The 21,236-nt window shown below is 33.8% G+C and overlaps 2 protein-coding genes across 2 annotated transcripts; one reads left to right on the top strand and one right to left on the bottom strand.

The window, feature by feature from the left end:
- Positions 1 to 2,485: 2,485 nt before the first annotated feature.
- Positions 2,486 to 7,750, top strand: KOR2 (Six-hairpin glycosidases superfamily protein). The gene is made up of 5 exons (XM_022294127.2): positions 2,486 to 3,133; positions 5,043 to 5,350; positions 5,464 to 6,061; positions 6,932 to 7,110; positions 7,187 to 7,750. The coding sequence occupies exons 1-5, from the start codon at positions 2,722 to 2,724 to the stop codon at positions 7,586 to 7,588; spliced, it is 1,899 nt and encodes a 632-aa protein (XP_022149819.2). The 5' UTR covers positions 2,486 to 2,721; the 3' UTR covers positions 7,589 to 7,750.
- Positions 7,751 to 9,170: 1,420 nt separating this feature from the next.
- HEXO3 (beta-hexosaminidase 3) lies at positions 9,171 to 19,429 on the bottom strand. Its single transcript, XM_022294213.2, has 14 exons — positions 18,914 to 19,429; positions 18,527 to 18,601; positions 17,302 to 17,337; positions 17,089 to 17,200; positions 16,178 to 16,248; positions 15,553 to 15,683; positions 15,413 to 15,478; positions 15,194 to 15,294; positions 14,116 to 14,175; positions 12,918 to 12,951; positions 11,871 to 11,969; positions 11,738 to 11,797; positions 10,667 to 10,917; positions 9,171 to 9,607 (listed from the first exon to the last, which is right to left on the bottom strand). The coding sequence occupies exons 1-14, from the start codon at positions 19,274 to 19,276 to the stop codon at positions 9,441 to 9,443; spliced, it is 1,626 nt and encodes a 541-aa protein (XP_022149905.1). The 5' UTR covers positions 19,277 to 19,429; the 3' UTR covers positions 9,171 to 9,440.
- Between the last annotated feature and the right edge of the window lie 1,807 nt (positions 19,430 to 21,236).

Genomic DNA, 21,236 nt, shown 5'->3' with positions numbered 1-21,236 from the left:
ATTAAAGTATGATGTGTAAGAGAGATTTCGATTTACATAATGTAACACATGATCCAGCTTTTATATAATCTGAAAAGGAATAAAATTTGGTATCGGGGAAAAATCACCTACGGCCGGTAACAGTGTATCGTATTCTTTTATCCAACGGAAATTATTTATCAATAAATTAAATTATGTTTAAACACTTTTTTTTTTATCATTCATTTTAGTTTTTTACCTTTAAATCGATAATTTTGATTCAGGTACCTTTTTAAATTTTTTTTTCATCATAGTTTTTTACCCTTCAAATGTCTGTTTTGATCTCCATATTTTTAAAAAGTGACTAATTTAGTCTTCTTTAAAACCATATTTCAAAAAAAATTAGTGAGTGAAATGTTATGTTAAAATTATGTAGAAAAATAATGAGATAAAAACTAACTAATATTATCAAAATGATGCTTTTTAATAATATAGAAACAAAAATAAACGTTTCGAAAATAAAATAATTAAAATAAACAAAAATTAAAAATACCATAATATATAAATCAAAATAGACATTTTAAAATACATAAGTTTAAAACAAACCAAACTCAAAACTACAATAATCAAAATAGCATTTAAATTATTAAACTAAAATTGAAATGGAGCCGGCCAGTTTATTATTTGTCAGGATCTGATGTTGTTTCCTGTAGATGTACACACACAAATTTATTACTTGGTCAAAAAAATTTAGTTAAATTATTAATTGTATGGTATTTATTTGCATCATAAAGTTCTAAAAAAGTTTCAATTATATTATTAAACTTCAACCTCTAACAATGGTAGGTAGGGATACCAAAAATTTCAGAACAAAGGTTGGAAATATGATAGATGTATAGGTTTTTTCTGGTAGACGTGCATCGTGAGAATTAGAGTTATGATATTTGGTTAAATTATGCCTAAATTCAAAAGCTTAAATTTATATGTTGTGATATATTTAATTTTTGTGTAACATATTTGGCTCTAGAACAGTCAAGATCGATGTGGTTAAGGTTTTGAATTCAATGTTGATTTAACATGGTATTAAAGTAAAAGTAAAAAATAAAAATCATTTCTAGTTGTTTTAGTAGACATAGACGGAATTGTTAGAGCCAATGTCGAAGAGCATAATCGAAGTTGTTGAGTTTTATGATAGTGAATTCAATGAAGTCAGTTATAGTGATCTTGTTAATGTGAACAAATATGCTAGACGTGTTCAATTGGGTGAATTTTTTTAATTAGATCATGTTCGTTTGAAATTCGATGGGATTTTTTTAGCAGTCCAAGAGGTTGGTTTACTTTTGGGCATGCTTCATTTGCATTTTACTATTATTCTTTAGATACATTTGGCATCGAATTTCCATTAGCTAAAGTTCTAATTTTTCTTTCCGTGGGGTGGTTGCCGTTGCTCGCGATTAGGTAGTGTGAAGCCTATTTCAAAGCAGTGAAAAATAATTAAAATTTCGTTAAATTACCAGAGTAGATTATGTTTAACACCCCTACACTTTTAATTTAATATTCAATAGAATTTTATGGTCTGTAAATTTTATAACATATCTAATAAATTGTAGACCTATTAAACGCGGGATATAGTAAGACACGTTTAAAGACACAATCATGAAAGTTAAAGGCTAAACTTGTCCTACAAATTTTAACCAATGAAAAGTTGACATGTTGAAGTTGTTAGTTTAAATTTTATACATGAACTTATTATGTCAATATTTAAATTACAAAATAAAAAGTTCAAGAATAAAATTGACACAATATTCAAACGGAATGTTCTATATTTTTTCTTCTGAGTTCAACAATATGTTGTTGTGAGGTTATGTCTGATATTTTGTTGAAGATATATGCTTTGACCAATTGAGTTATGTTCGAGTTGACAATTTCTATTCATTCATATGACAGTGGAGTTCACTTATCTATTAAACTAATAGACATAGATCAATAAAAGTATCTCACATGAGAAAGTTAGTAGAAATTTCTATTAATTGATGTGTAGGTAGACATTTTTCTTTCACGGTAAATTACAAGTTTAGTCTTTAATTTTTAGATTTTTTTAAGGTCTAATTTTTAGAGTTGTGTCTTATAAAAGTCCTAAACTCTCCGACGTATTAACCAATTCTCAAACTTTAAAATCATTTCATTGGTCACAAACTTCAAATTTTGTGTTTAGACAGGTCCCTGACGTATTATACATTTTCTAAAATTTATAGATCATGTTATATACAAAATTGAATCATCAAAATCTTATAAGACACAAAATTCAATTTTATAATTTACGAGTCCATGATTTTCGAATAGGTCTATTATACTAGTAATCTAGATATAAAATTAAAAAGTTTAAGAATTGATTAGACGCTAAATGCTGGAAAAATTATTAGACATTTTTAAATTTAGCTACCTACTAAACAAATTCGTAATCTAACGATTTCTTTTTCCCTCTCAAATGAAGTCTTTCGCCCAAGTTGCACTTCACATTTCACACCCACAAAAAAGAAACTCCCAAAGCCATTTTTTTCCTTTTCATTGACGATTTCAAACCGCCTTTTTCCCTCATTATATATAAATACACAGAGCAATTTCCCGACGTTGACTGAGAAGAAATCAAAATCCGTGCCCTACTCCATTCCATTTTTTCATCGATTCCACAGATTTCTCCCGTTCAATTTCCCGATGCGAAGCAGAAATTAACGAAACAGAGGAAGCAGAGGCCTCCGCAAAATGCAGGGCGGAAACCACTGGGGAGGGCCGCTCGAGGTCACCAACAATGGCGGCAACGGCGCCGACGGCGGCGGCGATCAGGACCGGATCGCCGAGGATTGGGACCGAGCGGCGCTCCGATCGCAATCGTTCCATCAGAACAACAACCAGGAGCTGGACGAGACGCAGCGGAGTTGGCTGCTCGGCCCGCCGGAGGCGAAGAAGAAGAACCGTTACGTTGACCTAGGATGCGTAATCGTCTCCAAGAAGGCTCTCAAATGGAGCTTCTTCTCGATTTTGATCGCGTTCTGCGTGATCGGACTGCCGATCATAATCGCCAAGACTTGGCCCAAGCACCGCCCGCCGCCGGTGCCGCCTGATCGGTACTCTCAGGCGCTTCATAAAGCTCTCCTGTTCTTCAATGCTCAGAAATGTAAGCACATCTCACACTTTCTTCAATTCTTCTTCTTCATCTTTTTTCATGTGAGAATTCGAACTTTTGATTTGTCAGAGTCCATATTGAACTAAGAAATTATTGTTTTCTTGATATTGACTGTAGTTAGGGAACTCTTAGGATTTTTAGAATTTCTCTATTTAAGGTTAGATTATAAAACTTTTTAAGTCGTAAAAATGTCTAAACTAAGCTATGAAAATGCTTCAATTATATCGTAAAATCAAGAATGAAAAGGAAATAAAAAACCGAAACTCAAGAACAAATTATTAAAAACAAGCTAAAAAAATATACATTAATATGAACCTAAAAACGTCAAAGTGAGTATAATTAAGCGGTAATTGACGTATAGAGGTTGTGAGTTCGATCTGTACTTCCACATGGTCTACTAAAACACATCTTGTACTAAGAAAAATACAAGAAAACTAATACTTATAAAAATAATTCATATAAATAAGAAAGAAAAGAAAAAAACTTGCAATTAATAACAAATCATTAAAAAAAAATTAATTAATGAAAGGTATAGATGTAACATGTTATTCAAGTTTAGATTTAATTTAAAAGAATGGTTGTCTTTTTCTTTTTCTTTTTTTTTGGTCCATTTTGACTTAGTTTTACTTTTAATAAGTATATATACGAATTGTTTTCGAAATTTTTAGAAGAATTAGAAATTTTAGTGAACCCCAATGGAAACGTCAATGAAATTCTTTTAGCTAAATTATTTTTTAGAATAACATATTATAAGTATAGTTGTATAGTTGTGAGACTCAAGTCCTCACTCATTAAAAAATATATATCTTAACTAGTTCAATTATTCTAAAATAAATTCTCATAATACTTAATATAAAAGATGGTTGTTATTGATCTCATGGAATAAAAATATGACATTAAGTTAAAGTACACGATAAAATTATGTATGTTTACCGTTAGAATCCATAAACTTTTGGATTGAGCAGTGGTTATTTACAAACTGTTTGGTTCTAATTATTCACAAAATATTGAAAAACAGTTCGACTAAAATAACGTAATTCAATTGATTAAGATATCTAATTTTTTTAATTCAAATCTACATCTTTATATATTATACTGTAAAAGAGTTAATTAAAACACGTATATCGGATTAAAGGATTATAATAATTGAATACTAATGAGAAGTATATTGGGATGGGGGATGGATGGTTTAATGAAATCACGCATGACGGAGGGTTGGAAATGGGATGCAAGAATGTTGACGTAAACTTTATGAGTATTTAATTGTGAGTTTTAAAATAGATGAAAATTTGTGGGGCCCACAAATTGAGTCTCGTTACGGTATTTGTCTTCTTTTTGTTGTTTTGGGCCTACTCCAAATCCACTCATTCTCATCTCATCTTCTTTGTTTTAAATTCGAGTTTAACTTTATTTATTTATTTAAATTTTGACAAAGTTATATTCAGGTAGACAAATCTGAATTAGCTATCGTTACTCTTTTGATCGAAGAGTATACAATAGAAATATACCAATAAAATTAATAAATTACACTGCATCAATATGAGCTTTTTTTAGTCAGTGATGGTTAGATTTTTGTAGATACTAATTATTTCAAACGTGCTTACTCATGTTTTAGTTGGATTTGGGTATTAGGATGAGTTTGAGTTTTTTGGATTAGAAAAGTTTTCCAATACATCAAATACTACCCAGTTATCAGTTATCGTAGATACATCAACATTATATTTTAGAACGATCTATACAAATATTTATGGAAAGGAAATTGTTGGTGGGAGTTTGTGGGGTTCATTATTCCTTCATTATGTTTGAATCGTTTGATGAAGAATTATAAGTAATTTGTTAAATTTTAGAGTCCATGAACTTTAAAAAATACCTATAGGATTTTCGATTTTGTGTTTTACAGCGGGGAGATTGCCAAAGAAGAATTACAACATAACATGGAGAGGGGACTCGGGGCTGACGGACGGGAACGACACGGTGGCGAAGGGAGGGCTGGTGGGCGGTTACTACGACTCCGGCGAGAACATGAAGAATAATTTTCCGATGGCTTATTCGATGACGATGCTGAGCTGGAGCTTGATTGAGTACAGTCACAAGTTCCACGCCATCGATGAATATGACCACGTCAGAGAGCTCATCAAGTGGGGCACTGATTACTTGCTCTTGACCTTCAATTCCTCTGCCACTAAAATCACCCAAATTTACTCTCAGGTACTTAATTTTTTTTTAATTTAAAAAAATAAATAAATAAAGTGGAGTTTGTTTAGTGAGTAATATTTAATTAAATAACAAAATGAAGAGTAATTATGATGAAATGGAAACAGGTGGGCGGGTCCCAAAACGGGTCGCAAGTGCCGGACGACTGGACGTGCTGGCAGAAGCCGGAGCAAATGGAGTACGAGCGGCGAACGCAGACGACGTTCCAAGGTCCCGACGTCGCCGGCGAGATGGCCGCCGCGCTCGCCGCCGCCTCGATCGTGTTCCGCGACGACTCCGGCTACTCGAAAGCCCTAATCAGAGGCGCGGAGACGGTATTCGCGTTCGCGCGTGACTCCGGGCGGCGGGCACGGTACAGCCGCGACAACGCGTTCGTGGCGGCGGCGTACAACTCGAGCGGGTACTACGACGAGTACATGTGGGGGGCGGCGTGGCTGTTCTACGCGACGGGGAACACGTCGTACCTGGAGCTGGCGACGCTGCCGGGAATCGCGAAGAACGCAAGGGCACTGAACGTGACGGCGGCGGGGAGCGTGCCGAGCTGGAACAACAAGGTGCCGGCGGCGATGGTGGTGCTGACGAGAGTGAGGATGATGCTGAATTTAGGGTTTCCGTACGAGGAGACGCTGAGTCAGTACCAAACGGCGACGGGGCTCAATATGTGTTCTTATCTCAGGCAATTTCGCGTCTTCAATTGGACCAAAGGTAATGAACATGCATCACTATTCACTACTTCATCTTCTACTTTTCTTACTGAGAATGAGAATCCCAAGCATTTCGGGGCTCAATATGATCTTTTTTTTTAAAATAATAATAATAATAATAAGCACCTAAACGTTATTCTTCTTTTGATTAAATTACTTAATTTTTTTTTAGAAAAATATTTAATAGGTCTTCAGCACTTTTTAAAGTTTTCAAAAAAAATTTTGAGAGTGTATTTGATTTAATGTTGAAAGTTTTAAAAATTATTAGGTATTTTTTTTTTTCAAATTTAAGGATTTACTTGATATTTAGACACCGAATTTGTTGTTTAACCTTTAAATTTTCATATTAAGATTTTAATTCTATTTTCATATATATATATATATATATACTAACGATAACAATTTATTATTTCTTGTTCATCAAAAAAAAACATAAGCAACATTTTTTTGTTTTTTTTTCTCTAAAATTTCAAATTAAATTAAAAAAAAATTATATTTTGAACAAATTAAAAACTTGAAATAAGAATTGTTTCTAGAATTTCTACCCTATGTAAAAAACGTTTCTTAAAAAATGAAAAATATGAATAATTATTTAATATAAGATTTGAAATGAAAAACAAAAAAGGAGAACCATATCAAATAGTCTCAACTAATTACTTATTACTTATTTGTTCTTTTTTTCTCTGTCACGTCATATCAAATCAATCAACACATATAATCACTATCAAATCAACCATACTAATCACTATTCAAGATTCGGCGTCCATTAAAATGATACTAATCACTATTTAAGATTGGGTAATTAAAATTTTTTAAAGTCTAGGAACCAAGAAGAGTTGTGAATATGGAGATTAAAGGGTTTAAGTTTCAGGGGGAATGATGATTATGAACAAAGGGCAGCAACAGGCACAGAATCTGCAATATGTGGCGAATGCTGCTTTCTTGGCCTCTCTTTTTGCGGATTACTTGAACTCCACTGGCGTCCCTGGCTTCAACTGCGGCCCCAACTTCATTCCTTCATCCCTTCTTCGCAACTTTGCTACTTCCCAGGTCCCTCTTTGAATCTTCACTTATGATTCCTCATTCAAATTAATCTATGAGCTTCTCATGAGTTTTCGTCGTGCAGATCGATTACATTCTGGGCAACAACCCGATGAACATGAGCTACGTTGTTGGCTTTGGCACCAAGTTCCCGAGACGAGTGCATCACCGCGCTGCATCCATTCCCAGCGATAACAAGTACTACTCGTGCAAGGGTGGATTCAAGTGGCGAGACAATGCTGGTCCCAACCCCCATAACATCACCGGCGCCATGGTCGGTGGCCCCGATCTGTTCGACAAGTTTCACGACGTGCGTAGTAATCCCAACTACACCGAACCGACTTTGGCTGGAAATGCTGGCCTCGTTGCTGCTCTTGTCTCTCTCACTACCACGGCAGGCGTTGGCATTGATAAGAATACCATCTTTTTTGGGGTTCCGCCGCTCGGCCCCAAAACGCCTCCCCCGCCGCCACCGTGGAAGCCGTGACCTTCACTGGGCCAAGAAAAACACCCCTTTTCCCCTCTCTTTTCTCTTTTGGGGGTAATTTTCTTTGTTTGTATTAAATGGTTTGACTTTCTCATGTTCATTATAAAAATTTTCTACACAAAATTAAAAAGAGTAGAAGTAGTAACAACTTCCTTGCAAATAGTAGTAACAACTTCCTTGCAAATACTTATTTATCATAGAAAATATACCAACACTCACCTACAAAAACTTTTACATTCATATGAAATTGGTTTCTTTATTGATTGCCAATTTGGAGGATCGCCAATTATGATGTGGTCAAGTACCACCTACTTGGTCTTATATAAATATACCAACTTTCTCGAGCTCGAGGTAAGCTTTAGAAAACATATCTCTAAACTTTGCCATTTGTTTAAAAAGTATCTCTATCATTTCAAAAGTTTAAATGCTATCTTTAATCTTTCATAAACGTTTCAAAAATATTATTTGAGCAAACATCTGACACGACAAAATCTAAAATGATGTGACAATTAACGTAGAAATTTGTCTGGAATAAGTTTGAGAAGAGAGAAAAATTTGAAGGGTTTATCATTTTTAAAAGGGGGATTAGGGCCTACATGATCTAGGATGAGATTTTAATTGATCCCTTGTTGAGATTCACTGATATTCAACCTTCATGACTATGTATATCGTCCTCCATAGTATCTTAGTATGCTTTATGGTGAACGCGAGGTCTATTCATGACGATGTTCACATGGAAATGGGGTGCCATATAAAGTGTAGATTGTATAAGAATGGCCACTATTTATCTAATAATCTCACCATATATATGTTGAGAGAAATACCAATACATCATACATATATATGTGGCTTGATTAGAATCTTGAGTGGTCATGCACTCTTCATATGGAAACATCTTTGATTTACAAAATTAAGAGGAACAAAAATGTAAGCTAAATGGGAAGATGGTAACATGAGTGCTCAAAATGGAATTTGACCATTTCCATTAATGAAAAGTAGACAAGTGATGATTTCGGTCTTCTTTTTCTCATTTTTTTAAGGGAACACCCTACTACATTTGTTGTTGAGGAAACACATGGAAATCAATTCCTAAATAGGTGGCTATCACGGAGTTCGAACCCATTCCCTCTATATCCTTTTGATTTGCCTCGGCTCTTTTGAGCCAATGATGATGGCGTTGATTTTGGTCTTAAACACTTACATGTTGTCTTACAAAAAAAAGAACCATGATAGTTTTTTCTCTACATGTTGCCTTATAAAAAAAAGTTACTTGCATGTTGACGTAACATGTTAATTGGATTATGTCCAACCCACCTCTAAAATATCTTGCCTAAGAAAAGGTATTATTTGATAAAAAGAGACTTTAAAGCATAATTGGTTGGGAAAGCCAATTCACTTCTTGAAAGAAGTTTGGTCATGCCACCCTCCAAAGAGGTGGATGCCATAATTTCTCATGATCTCAAAGTGGTAAACTTTATTCCATATGAAGGAGATAAAAAGGGTTTATTTCCCTGTCAACAGAATTTGGCTTCATCCTACCCTTTTTTTTCTCTACTTTGGCTAAGAATTTTCTAAACAAAAATTATGACAATGGTAAAGATTCATTAGATTAAAGTAGGACGAGAAATCCTACGAAAGTATGAACATAAATACAATCTTCTGGCCAATTGTGCAAGAAATTTATTCAAAAGAATGAAAAAGAAACAAGAGCCTATAAACTACTTTCCGTAATACAATGCACATCACATCCCTATACCAACCATGAAGCTCTTTCAGAGTTCATGGCGAATAGAAGCATCTTAATCAAATGAGAGGAAAGGTAGAGTATGAAAAGGAGATTAACCTGGTTTTGTCATTGCACATAGCAAGAGCCCGGACCCCAAGGAGCAGATCTGCCGAGTCCCGATACTGGAGCGGCAGCAATCCCTCTTTGATTCAGCAAACACCTGAAGTGTGCCAACCTTGCAAAAACTTGGCTGGGGTTTTTGGCCAGGTTGTCATATGGTGTCCAAAGCCGCTCTTCAGTACATGATCACCAAAGGAGGTAGGTATTAGTCAATTAAAGTAGGCACACTATAAATCAGAGAAGAAGAACAGAGCCAGTAGTGATTTTCTGCAGCCATATATTTTGGATTTTTTGGGAATGTGGAAATGTGAAACTACATTTTTTTGCTAAGGATTACAAAACATTGCATTGCCTTAGCTTTTATGAATCGGAAACTTTTGCACCATATCGTTTTGCATAGGGTATTAGGAATGGGAACTATCATGTATCATAGGCTTTTATAAATTGCATAATGTAACTACTACAAAAATGATTTCATAATGCAGAGTTATTGTAGTAATCTATGTATTTTTTCACGAAAATAATGATAAATTACATTTTCTCTAAGAAAAATTGTTAATTAGTTTGTTTTCAACGATAAATTATTTCATTTCATAGTATGGATGCTCAGATAAAACTACAAATGAGAGAAATAAAGTTGCACATTATAGATAATTCTTCAAAAATTTTTGGTTCTTTACAAAATAAATTGACTTTGAAATCATTATAGTTAAATTTATAAACATATAGAATAACTACTCTAGACAACTTAGGAAACCAAAGATTTAATTTGGCTTTGCCAACGATCAGATTTTGCTTGGAGATGCCTTCAAGGTTCAAGCCACAAATAAAAAACTTAAAAGTTTTAAAAGTTTCTCAAAAAGTGGCCTTGCCCTCCCAGAGATTAGTAGGAACCGGCCATGAGCATGATACAAAGAGTGAACTAGTGGATCATCAAAGAAAAGAAACACAATCAGATTTTTCTCTAGTTCCCTTGTTAGTCTGAATCTGATGTTTTTAAAAAGATAAGATTTCTCTACTGTTGCAAGCACTGATATATGAATTTATTCAAACTATCCTTTGTTTAGATTTTCTTTGCATTAGTTAATTTGACCTCAAAGTTAAACATCTGAAAAGTAATTACTGACTAACGAGATCTCAAAAGTCAAATTTTCAGTTGATTAATAACATGTTTCTCAACTTGTCATGCAGAAATATTAACAAATAAAAATAAAAAAACAACTACTACATACCTGCAGCGGCTGCAGCACGAGGCCATATAGTTTGCTCAATATCTGAAGCATCAATATTTTCGCCCCACATGCATACCTCCCCACCAATGACTAACTTTTGTTGCTGAGGATCTGTGATATTTTTAAGCGGCTCATTTATATAGAACTGCTCCCAACTTGTGTCTATGTGGTCCAAGTACCAGCTATCTTGGTTGCTAACTATGCATCTTAACCCAGCTGCAACAACCCTTGGAGCAACACCTGTACCTAGCCTGAAAATGAAATAAACTAGCAATCAGGAGAAGTAAAAATATGGGATGCCTTATTTGGTTCCATTTTAAGCGAAGAATTATCTTTTTGTTTTTTGTAGATTTCAATATTCATATTTTAGCTTATTTTTATTGAGAAGAATATCACTCTGGCATAGGGGGGTTTTAGAGGGAAATAACCTTGAAAGTGAAAACAGAATATCACTACGGTTTATGGCAGGCACCATCCTTTAATTTCAGTGTACAGTCTTTCCACCCCTTTTATTATGATTTTTGGCTAAACCAAATTTGTTTCATATCCAATTTAGGAGAATTAATTTTATGCTCAAATAGTTAGATTGAGATATAAGCAAAACCACATAAAGTTTTTCCCTTCACATTTTGAGAAGCTTAAATTAATCGAAGACATTTACCACTGACATAGTTACACCTCTCCAAAACAATTAATCTCACAATCATCACTAACCTAAGTAGCCAAGACAAGGTAGTAACAATTAATAGGTGTTATGCACAATTATGTAGGTTGAAGCTCCAAAAAAAAAAAGATTTCCTTCATTATGACACATTCCTGAAGTGATGGAGGTACCTCAAGAATAAAGAAAAAATAAATTGAAGTGAACTTGATATTCTATTACAGGTTAAGTTATATAAGCTTAACTATCTAAATAGTTAAACTTGAATATGAGGCCTTTTTAATTGTAAAGAAATAGAAATGAGCTTCTTCTAAGTTCTAATAATGAATCCTGAACGATCTGCATAATTACTCAAAAACTAAAGCTCACAATGTGGAAATTTCTAGTTAATGAGAGTAGGTATGCCATACCAGTTATGCACAACAGTCTTTCGACTCAATTCGCTGCCAAAGTCATTGAAAGTCTCTTCCCTGAAATTTTTGCATTGAGTATATAAGATCAGAAAGCTGCCTTTGATTGTTAAAATAAAGCAGAAGCACATACCAGTTTACAAGTTCATATCCATGTGACAAAGCTATTTTTTGGGCCCGCAGGACAAAGTACTTGTAAGCATCGGATTCTTTCATACCCTTTTTTCTTAACCTGTTCATTTAAAAAGTCAAAACATGTTTGTCTCAATACTGCATTTGGGAGGATGGGAGTTGTTTCCAGACAACAATTATGCATACAGATAGAGTATATAGTGATCTATAATATCAATGATCATTAAATAAGTCCCTTCGGAGCCAAAACCAGGATTACAAGCAGCTTCATATTGTACTTGATCCTTCAATTATGGTATTAAACATTGGTAGTATCCAGTATTACTATTAAAGGAAAAATGATAAGATCGTGAACTGATGTTATTTGAACAAAAATATGGCATGACTTTATACATATAATATATATATATTTTTTAAAGATAGAATATAGCTTTTGTCGTAACCTTATATTTAATAACCCTCAACAACATAATGCTCAATCAATGCATCTTCTAGGCTTTTCCATTGATGTACGATTGATAACTAGGATGTCCGAACTAATTTATACATGCATTGACTGATCCCATATGACTACTGTCAAAATGAAATCATAAATCCTATATTTTTATGCAAGTATACCCATTTTCACGTCAAGACTTAATTTTTTTTTTTAGGAATTTGCACTAACATCAACATTTCCAGTAGTATTTCATTCATGTTCAACGGGACAAAATTTTTTTGACGTTATTTTAAATATAAAAATTTAAATTAATAAAAAACACTCTCAATTGCACATTGATTTGAAACTTGAAAGTACCAAGGTCAAAATTAAACACACACGGTCCCCTATTCTTTTGTAAAGTCTACTCCTGTGAATATAATTTGTTTCTTGCCAGATGAGCAAATAAAGAAACAGTAAATTTTCATCCTTCACTTAAAAAAAGCCAAGTGGTAAAAATTCAATGAAATTATTTGTTTGAAGAAAGTAGATAACAGAAGAACATGGCCCCTGAGTATTATTTATTTTACCCTATAGATAACAGGAGTTGATAAGGTCGTAGATTATTACCAATTTCTTATGCGAGGAGTCGCTGTCCAGCAAGCTGAAAGTAAATTTGAAAGGATCATGTTATCATCTAGATGATCGAGGTTAATAAAGATCGATACAGAAGATTAATGAAAGCAGAATAATACATTTTGCTAGTTAATATAGATATGTATTTTCAAGATACTTGAAAGGAAAACTGGCACAGAGAGCTTTATGTAATGAATAACTTTATGCAGATATTTTTTTGAAGGAATTTCCTCAGACATACGCATATCCCGAACCCAATATCTCACCTAACAGTTAAGCTAATAACATCGGTGAAAAGTTCAATATGATATCAATATATAAAGCATTCTAATATCAAAACTAGACAGGTGAAAGAGAGTTCTTCCCTCCTTAGGAACCATACTTATCCCTCTACAACTTTACTTTGAAATTGCCCCATTCCAGAATCCCTCCTCTAACAAGACTAATGGCAAGGGAGGTAGGTAATGGCAAAATGTAGTGTCTTGACTCCTCAAAAATCTTAGGGAGCTTTAGGTTTGGACATTGTAAGGGACATAATCAGACTCGGGGAAGATAAATAGTTCCTTATTTCAGCCGATTCATACGCAAATTTGTATGGTATCCCTCTTACGTTTATCATCTAACAGTCTCAAAAGGTGTACACAATGGGGACTACCGATGTGGGAAACTGAACTTTGAAAGGAACATGACAGATGTTGAAATCTAAGATAAGTATTTCTCCTTTGGATGCCTTAGATGATGTTAGTTTTTTTCCTAGGCGGCCACAAATCATAGGGTAAGGTTCCTAGATTCTTCGGTGGAAGAAGACCACGAGTCTTTAGTCATGGCCAGATTTGGTTTTCTACGCAGAAAATGATGTTTAGAAGATTGAAGGCTTCCTATGAAACATATATATTATATATGTTTTTAATGAAAAACCTAGCTTTCATTGAGAAACATGAAAGAAAATTCCCTTCATCCCTTGCATGAAAAAATAAAGATTCTCGACTTTGCAACAATAAACAAATTCACCGAAATCCTTTTACGAACTAAAGTCAAAGTGGATCCTAGGTTTTTTTATGAGAGCATTGAACTTTATCTCAGTTTCTAAACCGATAAATATAACTTCAAAGATGAAATAAACATGGAGTTGATTAAATAATATTGCAGGCTTTTCATGACAATAAAAGCAATATCCAATTGTTCAACTTACTTGTGTTAACTTCATCACCTCCCAAGTGAACAAATCTATACTTGAAGATCTTGCTGAAATCTGAAACACAAACACAAGAACCGTAATATTGTACCTCATCTCTTAAAATAAAGATAAACTAAATTAACTACATGCTTGGTCCAAAACTGCAGGTTCTTTCAAATTCTCAAGAATCAAGACGATAATTGTAACACGTCACCTTCAATCTATAATCTATCTTCTCTTATCTTAACAGAACCATCTTTTAGAAATATTTTTGGACTACTTTATCCTTTGTGGATTATTGTATAGTCCTTCCAGTTGATGATTATAACTAAAAACCATAAAGTATTCTATTCTTTCCAACAAGCTAGAGAACGTTTTGCTTTATTGGAATAAGAACAAAAATGTTCAAGGAACAAACTAGTGAAGTTTCTGATAGGAGTGGCTCTAATGATGGAATGACCCTTAGGATAATTAGAGATACTTTTTTTTTAACAAGAAACAAACTTTTCATTCATAATATGAAAAGGAATAGGGTAATTAGAGATATTATTAGAGTATTAAGGGTATCTTAGTAATTAGATAGGAAAGTTATTAGGGAGAGTTATTATAAATAGAGCGAGGGTGTAAGAATGAAGGTACCAATTGTTTAGTATAGTTTAGGCTTGAGTGATATCTCAAGAGGGGAGGGTCCAAGTACCTCTAATACTTGGGTTATATTGTAATCCTTTTATCTTTCATCTTTCAATATATCTGGGTTCTATCAGGTTCATTAATCCATTTATTTATAAGAATTTTAAAAAATGAAAAAAAAAAAAGTTTACATTAGACTGCCTAAAATTTCAATGTAAGAGTTCATATTTTTCTCTTAAAAACTCATTAATATAAAATCATCAAAGTTGAGGGAAATTATTAATTTATCAGATCTCTCTTCGCACTGAACAGATTTTGTGTGTGAAAGGCATCATTTCAATTTTGCTAAGAATTTGAATGTAATGCCTTTTCTATTCTAAATATTTATAAAATATGTTAATACAAAATTTCAGATCAAACTGGCCAAGAATCAAGAGAGCTTGTGATGGAAGTGTGGCATTACCCGATAGTATTCCATCTATTACTTTAAAGGTGAATTCATTACTGACATCAAGTGGCTGCTGACATTCCTTTGACGGCCATAGAGCAGGATAGCCAACTCCCCTGACAAATGAAACCATGAGCTCCTCACACAAGTTAGAGTGTGAATAGAATAGAAGGTCAACAACATTTTTTTAGTTGGGTTGGGGTAAAACAAGTTCAATACCATTGTTGTAATTACCATGATAATGCATGTCCTGGAACATCAACTTCAGCCAATACACTGACTCCACGCTGCTGAGCATATCTACAGAACTTAGAAAGTAAATTAAAATGGAAACTAACTCTTGGGTAGCACATTCAAAGGAAAAGGTTCCTCACCTCACAATTTCTTTAGCATCTGCAATTGTATATCGCTCTTCCTTAGAATAAGCACCAAACCAAAGGTTTGGGAATGAAGGTATCTCCAACGGGAAAGATTGTGTATCAACAATGTGCCAATGCAACACATTCTGCATAAAAGGGGTTAAAATTGATGATTTTAAGCTAGGATGGGAAGTGCAGCAAATGAAGGTACTCCAGATCAGTTATTATTTACGAATCAGTATGGTCTGTCAATATCTAACTGATTTTGCCTTTCTTTCCTCCATCCATGTTGTATGAGTTTCGGCTAAATTATCATGCTCGCTTAAAGCCCCAATGTACATGCCTTATTCTCTTGTAAGATTTTAGTTTTTAAATGACTGACCACTTCAACACATAATGTCCTTCAAGGAACTACAGTATCTGTTTCTTGGTGCAGTAATAATCCCGTTGACACTGTTATTTAATAACTTTTATTATCTTCAATCAAAAAGATATATACATAGACTTTAGGTGGACTACTCTAAAAAAGTAGTTGGAAACTGAAAACAGCTAACAATTATTCAAACCATGTTTTGAGCTCATAAGCATTGTCTGCAAACTAATATTGCAAAAGTTATGCAAAAGCAAATGGATTATATACCAGCTTTGCATATGCCATAGAATCAATCACTTTCTTTATAACCGGCAATGGCTGATAATGTCGAGCAGTATCTGCACAAATGTCATTTACAGGTAAGATGACAATTGATGATTGGACCTGGCCACTTTTTTTTATTTGTTAGACTTGAGTGACTAGGGTGGAATTGCCGCCCTAGTCACTCTGACTCAAGTCTAACAAATATATAAAAAAACCCCATGCAGTCTCCATTATACTTTTAACTTCAATCAATGTTAAAATTAGGAAACAATCCAGAAAGTTTACTTCCCAATAAATATAGCATGTTTAGATTCTCATCCCTTTTGCACAAGAAGGGAAACTGTCCTCTAAGCGTAAGCATCCCTAAAGCCCAATCCAACTAATAAATCATACATAACAAATATATAGAACTTTGCTACTTCCCCAATCATCACCTTATGCCATGCTAACATAATCGAATTGTATAGACCACAGAATAAAGGCTGAAACTGAGGAGAATTCTCCAATCCCAATAGCATGAAAGAAATATACTTCTTGCTTAATTATCATGAATACTCCTTCCATAAAATTTAACCTACAATTTTAGGTAAAGGGACAACATCCACCATAAACAGATTTTTTTTTTCAGCTTATTTAAATCAATAGATGTATAACATAAAATAACTAAATATATAAATAAAAGCTAAAAAAACATGAGCCCATATTAAATCTTTTTGCGGCAGTAATGGAACTCATCAAGCAAAATAAAATTATATTTTGAAATGCCAAAATTTCTATGCCACAGAGAACCATGAGAAATTCTAAATAGAGAGCAAGGAAACCACAAGCATTTCTTATAGTGTCATGGTCTTGCTCAAGGATTGTCATTAAAGCAAATTTTGATATGGCCAAACTTGGAAGCATCTCATTCTCACCTATTAAAAGCCCTCGATAGGAGAACCTTGGCTGATCAATAATATTCCATGGAACCTTGCGAATTTCAATTATCCTTGATTCAAAATTGAAAGAGCATAATTGACTGAAGGTCTGCATAATTTCACATTAAAAAGACATATATTCAATATTTTATACATTCCATTATGCTCCAAAAATTAAAACCTTTAGAATCATAAGTCTCGGCATGTAACCTGAAGACCATGCAAAGCCCCATAAACTGTGCGAGCCTGCATAATTTGAGAAAGAACTTAGCCGTTTAGGGATCAAAGCTACAAGAATAAATTAGGCAAGCCATCAATAATAAAATACACTGATAGTTACACTTTATCAAGCAAAAAAAAATTGGCCGTGAATGAGGATGATTTAAACTTTCATTTTCACTTGTGGCTTTCACTTTTCAGTCGATAGCATCTAGTTTCAGCAAACTCAAGACACAGGAACCCCCATTAAAACTTGGTTGGAAAATCTAAGAGCTGTACACTTTCAGGCACACAACCAGAACAATTGTATATAACATAGTGTCAGTACGGGGAAAATTCAAGCACTACGCTAGTATGGAAAATTTTCCATACTACCTCTTGTTTTCCATATCAGTACCATTTAAGAATGGTGTAAGATTTATAAAATAAAATGATAAATTATCTTATGATGTGTTAAATTGTGAATGCAACGAGTACTAGGTACTCCTATGGTACTAGAAATTTTCCTGTGTTAGAACAGTCTGAATATTTAAGTAATATGAGCATAATTGTCTTCAAAACTTGAACAAGTAACATGAAAGCAAGTTTATAAAAAGAGTTTAATAAAATAGAAACAACTTAAGTCAACCTAATAAATAATTTTACGATTCTTTTTCCAAGTTGAACAAATGTGGGGTGGGGGACGAAAATTAAGCCAACATAATAAATAATTTTGTGAATGCAAATTTAAAAATAGAAAATCCGTCTAAACAAAAATAGTTTTATTTAAATAAGAAACATAAATTTAAATTAAGCCAATTTCTATTGCTAAAGATATATAAAGAACTTTTTTTTTTTTTTTTTGATAATGATATATATAGAACTATTAGATTTTGTAACTAGTATCAAGTAATTGCAGTCGATGCATAAAAAGAAAATTAAAATATAGCTCTATTTTCGATCGATTCAAGAATTCAATTTTAAAACATGAACCAAACAGATTTGAACGACCAATTCTCGTGACAAAGAAACATCCATTAGTCAGAATATTCAGCACAAGTCCATGTTTGTCTCACAATGCAAAAGCCAACTAAAACTTAACAACTTTTTTCCGCGTTGATGGATGATATGATGCCCATATTTTCGCCTTTAACTTTTAAATGTCTAGAACAAAGATGAAAAACTGTTCGACTAATTATCGAGTGAAGCGGGTAGGTAAGGGTTTGGTTTCACCCACCTGGAGATATGCATAGGCAGGCTTTCCAGTTGCTGGGATAGATAATCTGTACGATTCGTCGACACCATATTGTAACTGCACCATCCACGGCAAACAATTATCGACGACGAAAAAAAAATGGTTCCGAAACAAATTACAATTAATTTGATTGAAATAAACCTCCAGAACCAAGAAACTAAAAACTAGAAAGAACCAGGATCGTTCAATAGTGAAATGGTATATTAGAAACTCTAAATGCATTATCACATCGTTCTTGAGAAATCCAAGAAACACGAATTGTAGAGAAACTTCAAATGCATTTCTTAAGAGTTCGAGAGCTTAAGTCTACTCAAATCAGCCGCAAACCCAGAACATCGACAGATAAAAACAGAGTCAACACAATCGTACCTCGTCAGAAGGCGAAGAGACAACAATGTGGATTCCAAGGAGCAGAGCAGAGGAAGCAACGCGAGAGAGATTAGCCTCAACAACATGAGCAACACGAACCACATCAACCAACCTCGAGAATCCCGCCTCGAGTATCCCAGAAGCATCGCTGAAGTTGGAGCCCTGAGTAGTGAGGTGAAAATCCTTGGCAAGATACAACCGATGGCGGCGGCCGTGGGTGACCGACGCCGGCAGCGGCCATATCCGAACACCTCCGGCGATCTCATTGCTCCCGGAAGCAGCGACGGCGAGCAGCAGAAGAAACACGAGTTTCGGAAGCAGAATGGAAGACGAGTGGGGTGCCATTGGGGAGTTGGAAGCCATGGCGGAGGGTGAAGAGGATGAGGATGGGGAAAACTATAATAAAAAATGATGAAGAAGACGACACAGAACCATGGAGCTCCAAAAGCGGAGTGTTTTTCCGGTACGTACCAGCTTTTTTACTTCGTGGCTTTCTCGTGATACCATCATATAATAAACAATAACGGATTTTTTTTTTTGGGAGTTTATATACTGTTTTTAGCTGTGCCTTATTTATTTCGTTTTGATTTCTATACTGTAAAAGGGACACGTGGATTACTCTTGTAATGTTGTGTATAATAGAACCCGAGTCTAACCTCATCATCGATTCCTATTCCCGTCATAGACAAGGACTAGCTGATCTTGAAATATACAACTTGAATTTTTGGACGCCCATGTATAAAGTGGGATCAAACCATCTTGGAAGTATATGGTCTAAAATGGACACATGAGGTGCGGATTTGAATCTCCGATAAAACAGTAAATTATTTATATCTTGTCCAGTTGATCTATGGTCATGTTGACATCAATATTTAACTGTTGAGTTTATTATACTTTTAATTTTACTTCTGATATATATCATCAACGTTGTGATTTTAACCATGGTAAAAAAAAATAAACAAAGAAAGTTGTGAAGTAATGTGACGTATACGTATAAGTAATGATTTAATATAATACACTCGCTTAAGTAATGTGAGGTCGAACCATAACAAACTAATTAACTAATCTTTTGAGATTATTCTATCTCTGAGTATAAACTACGTATACATAAATAACTTTTAAAAACTATTCAATATTTATCTCAACCAAACTCAGTTTGACTCTAATATATGTTAATGACATTAATGTATATAATCAGAATCAGCCAATATCAAAATAGACATTTTAAAAAAATAGACATTTTGAAAATTGAAAGGAGAAAATGAAATTTAAAACAATGTTTTAAATAAGATATGCACGTAATATCTCAATTATTTACAAAAGTTTTAGGAAAATACCGACAGAATGTTGGATATTTAAATTTTGACGAATAAACCTTTCACTGTTTGTATACCTTTTTAATTATTATTTTTACATATTTTACCATTATTTTTATATCATAAAAATGTGAATTTATCAGATTCAAAGATTTTATTAATTTACGAATTACGTGGGGAGGAATAACGATCTATTCTATTATTGGCAAATGATGCAAATGATTGGCTACTAATCCCTTTTGAAGAGCAGCGGGCCCCTACCATCCTTTAAAGTCACGTGCATCCCATGAGACACGCATGTGCCAGCTGTAGTTTATCATGGACCGTTCGATCTTTGTGCTGCCTCCCAATCATATTGACGCCACGTGGGTTATTGGATTGGACAGAAAAAAGAAAAATTGTCTTAAAGACTATTATTTATTTACGTACCTACCATTTTTGGGGACGTATATTCTTTCAACTTCAGTTCTTGTTTTATCTTCCAAAAAATGAAAAAAAAAAAAAACATTCATTGGGTTTGTGATTTCTTGTTGTCCTCCACAATCAATTTAAAATTCCGTGATATCTATTTTGAAATTAATTTAATTTATTTAATATATTAGAAACCTAGAAGTGCAATTGTGGGGAATTACTTAAATGATAATTATTTTAGAAGTTGTTAGGTTTACTTTGTTTTGATTCCAAAAGTTTTTTTTTTTTTGTGATTATTATTATTTTCAACCTATTTTAGTCTAGCAACTTTATGTTGATGTTTAATTTAAGCTTCTTCATATTCCACTAAATTCGTACCAAACGAAAACGAAAACGAAGGTAGATCCTACAAAACCAATAACACTGGACACCGGTGTGGTGCTAACCACACAAGTTCTGATGAGACCTCCCGCTGTGATACCATTTTAAGAATGAATAAACGTGATCAACCCAAAAGCTTAAGTTGGTAAATTGAGGTAAATTTAATTCATATATTAGACATCTAATAATGGAGAAGAAAAAATGGAATAAGATAT

The sequence above is a fragment of the Momordica charantia genome (genome assembly GCF_013281855.1).
Source record: "Momordica charantia cultivar OHB3-1 chromosome 8 unlocalized genomic scaffold, Mcharantia_2.0 BLBB01000008.1, whole genome shotgun sequence".
NCBI classification, from domain to species: domain Eukaryota; kingdom Viridiplantae; phylum Streptophyta; class Magnoliopsida; order Cucurbitales; family Cucurbitaceae; genus Momordica; species Momordica charantia.
This window is presented reverse-complemented; position numbering and strand designations above follow the sequence as displayed.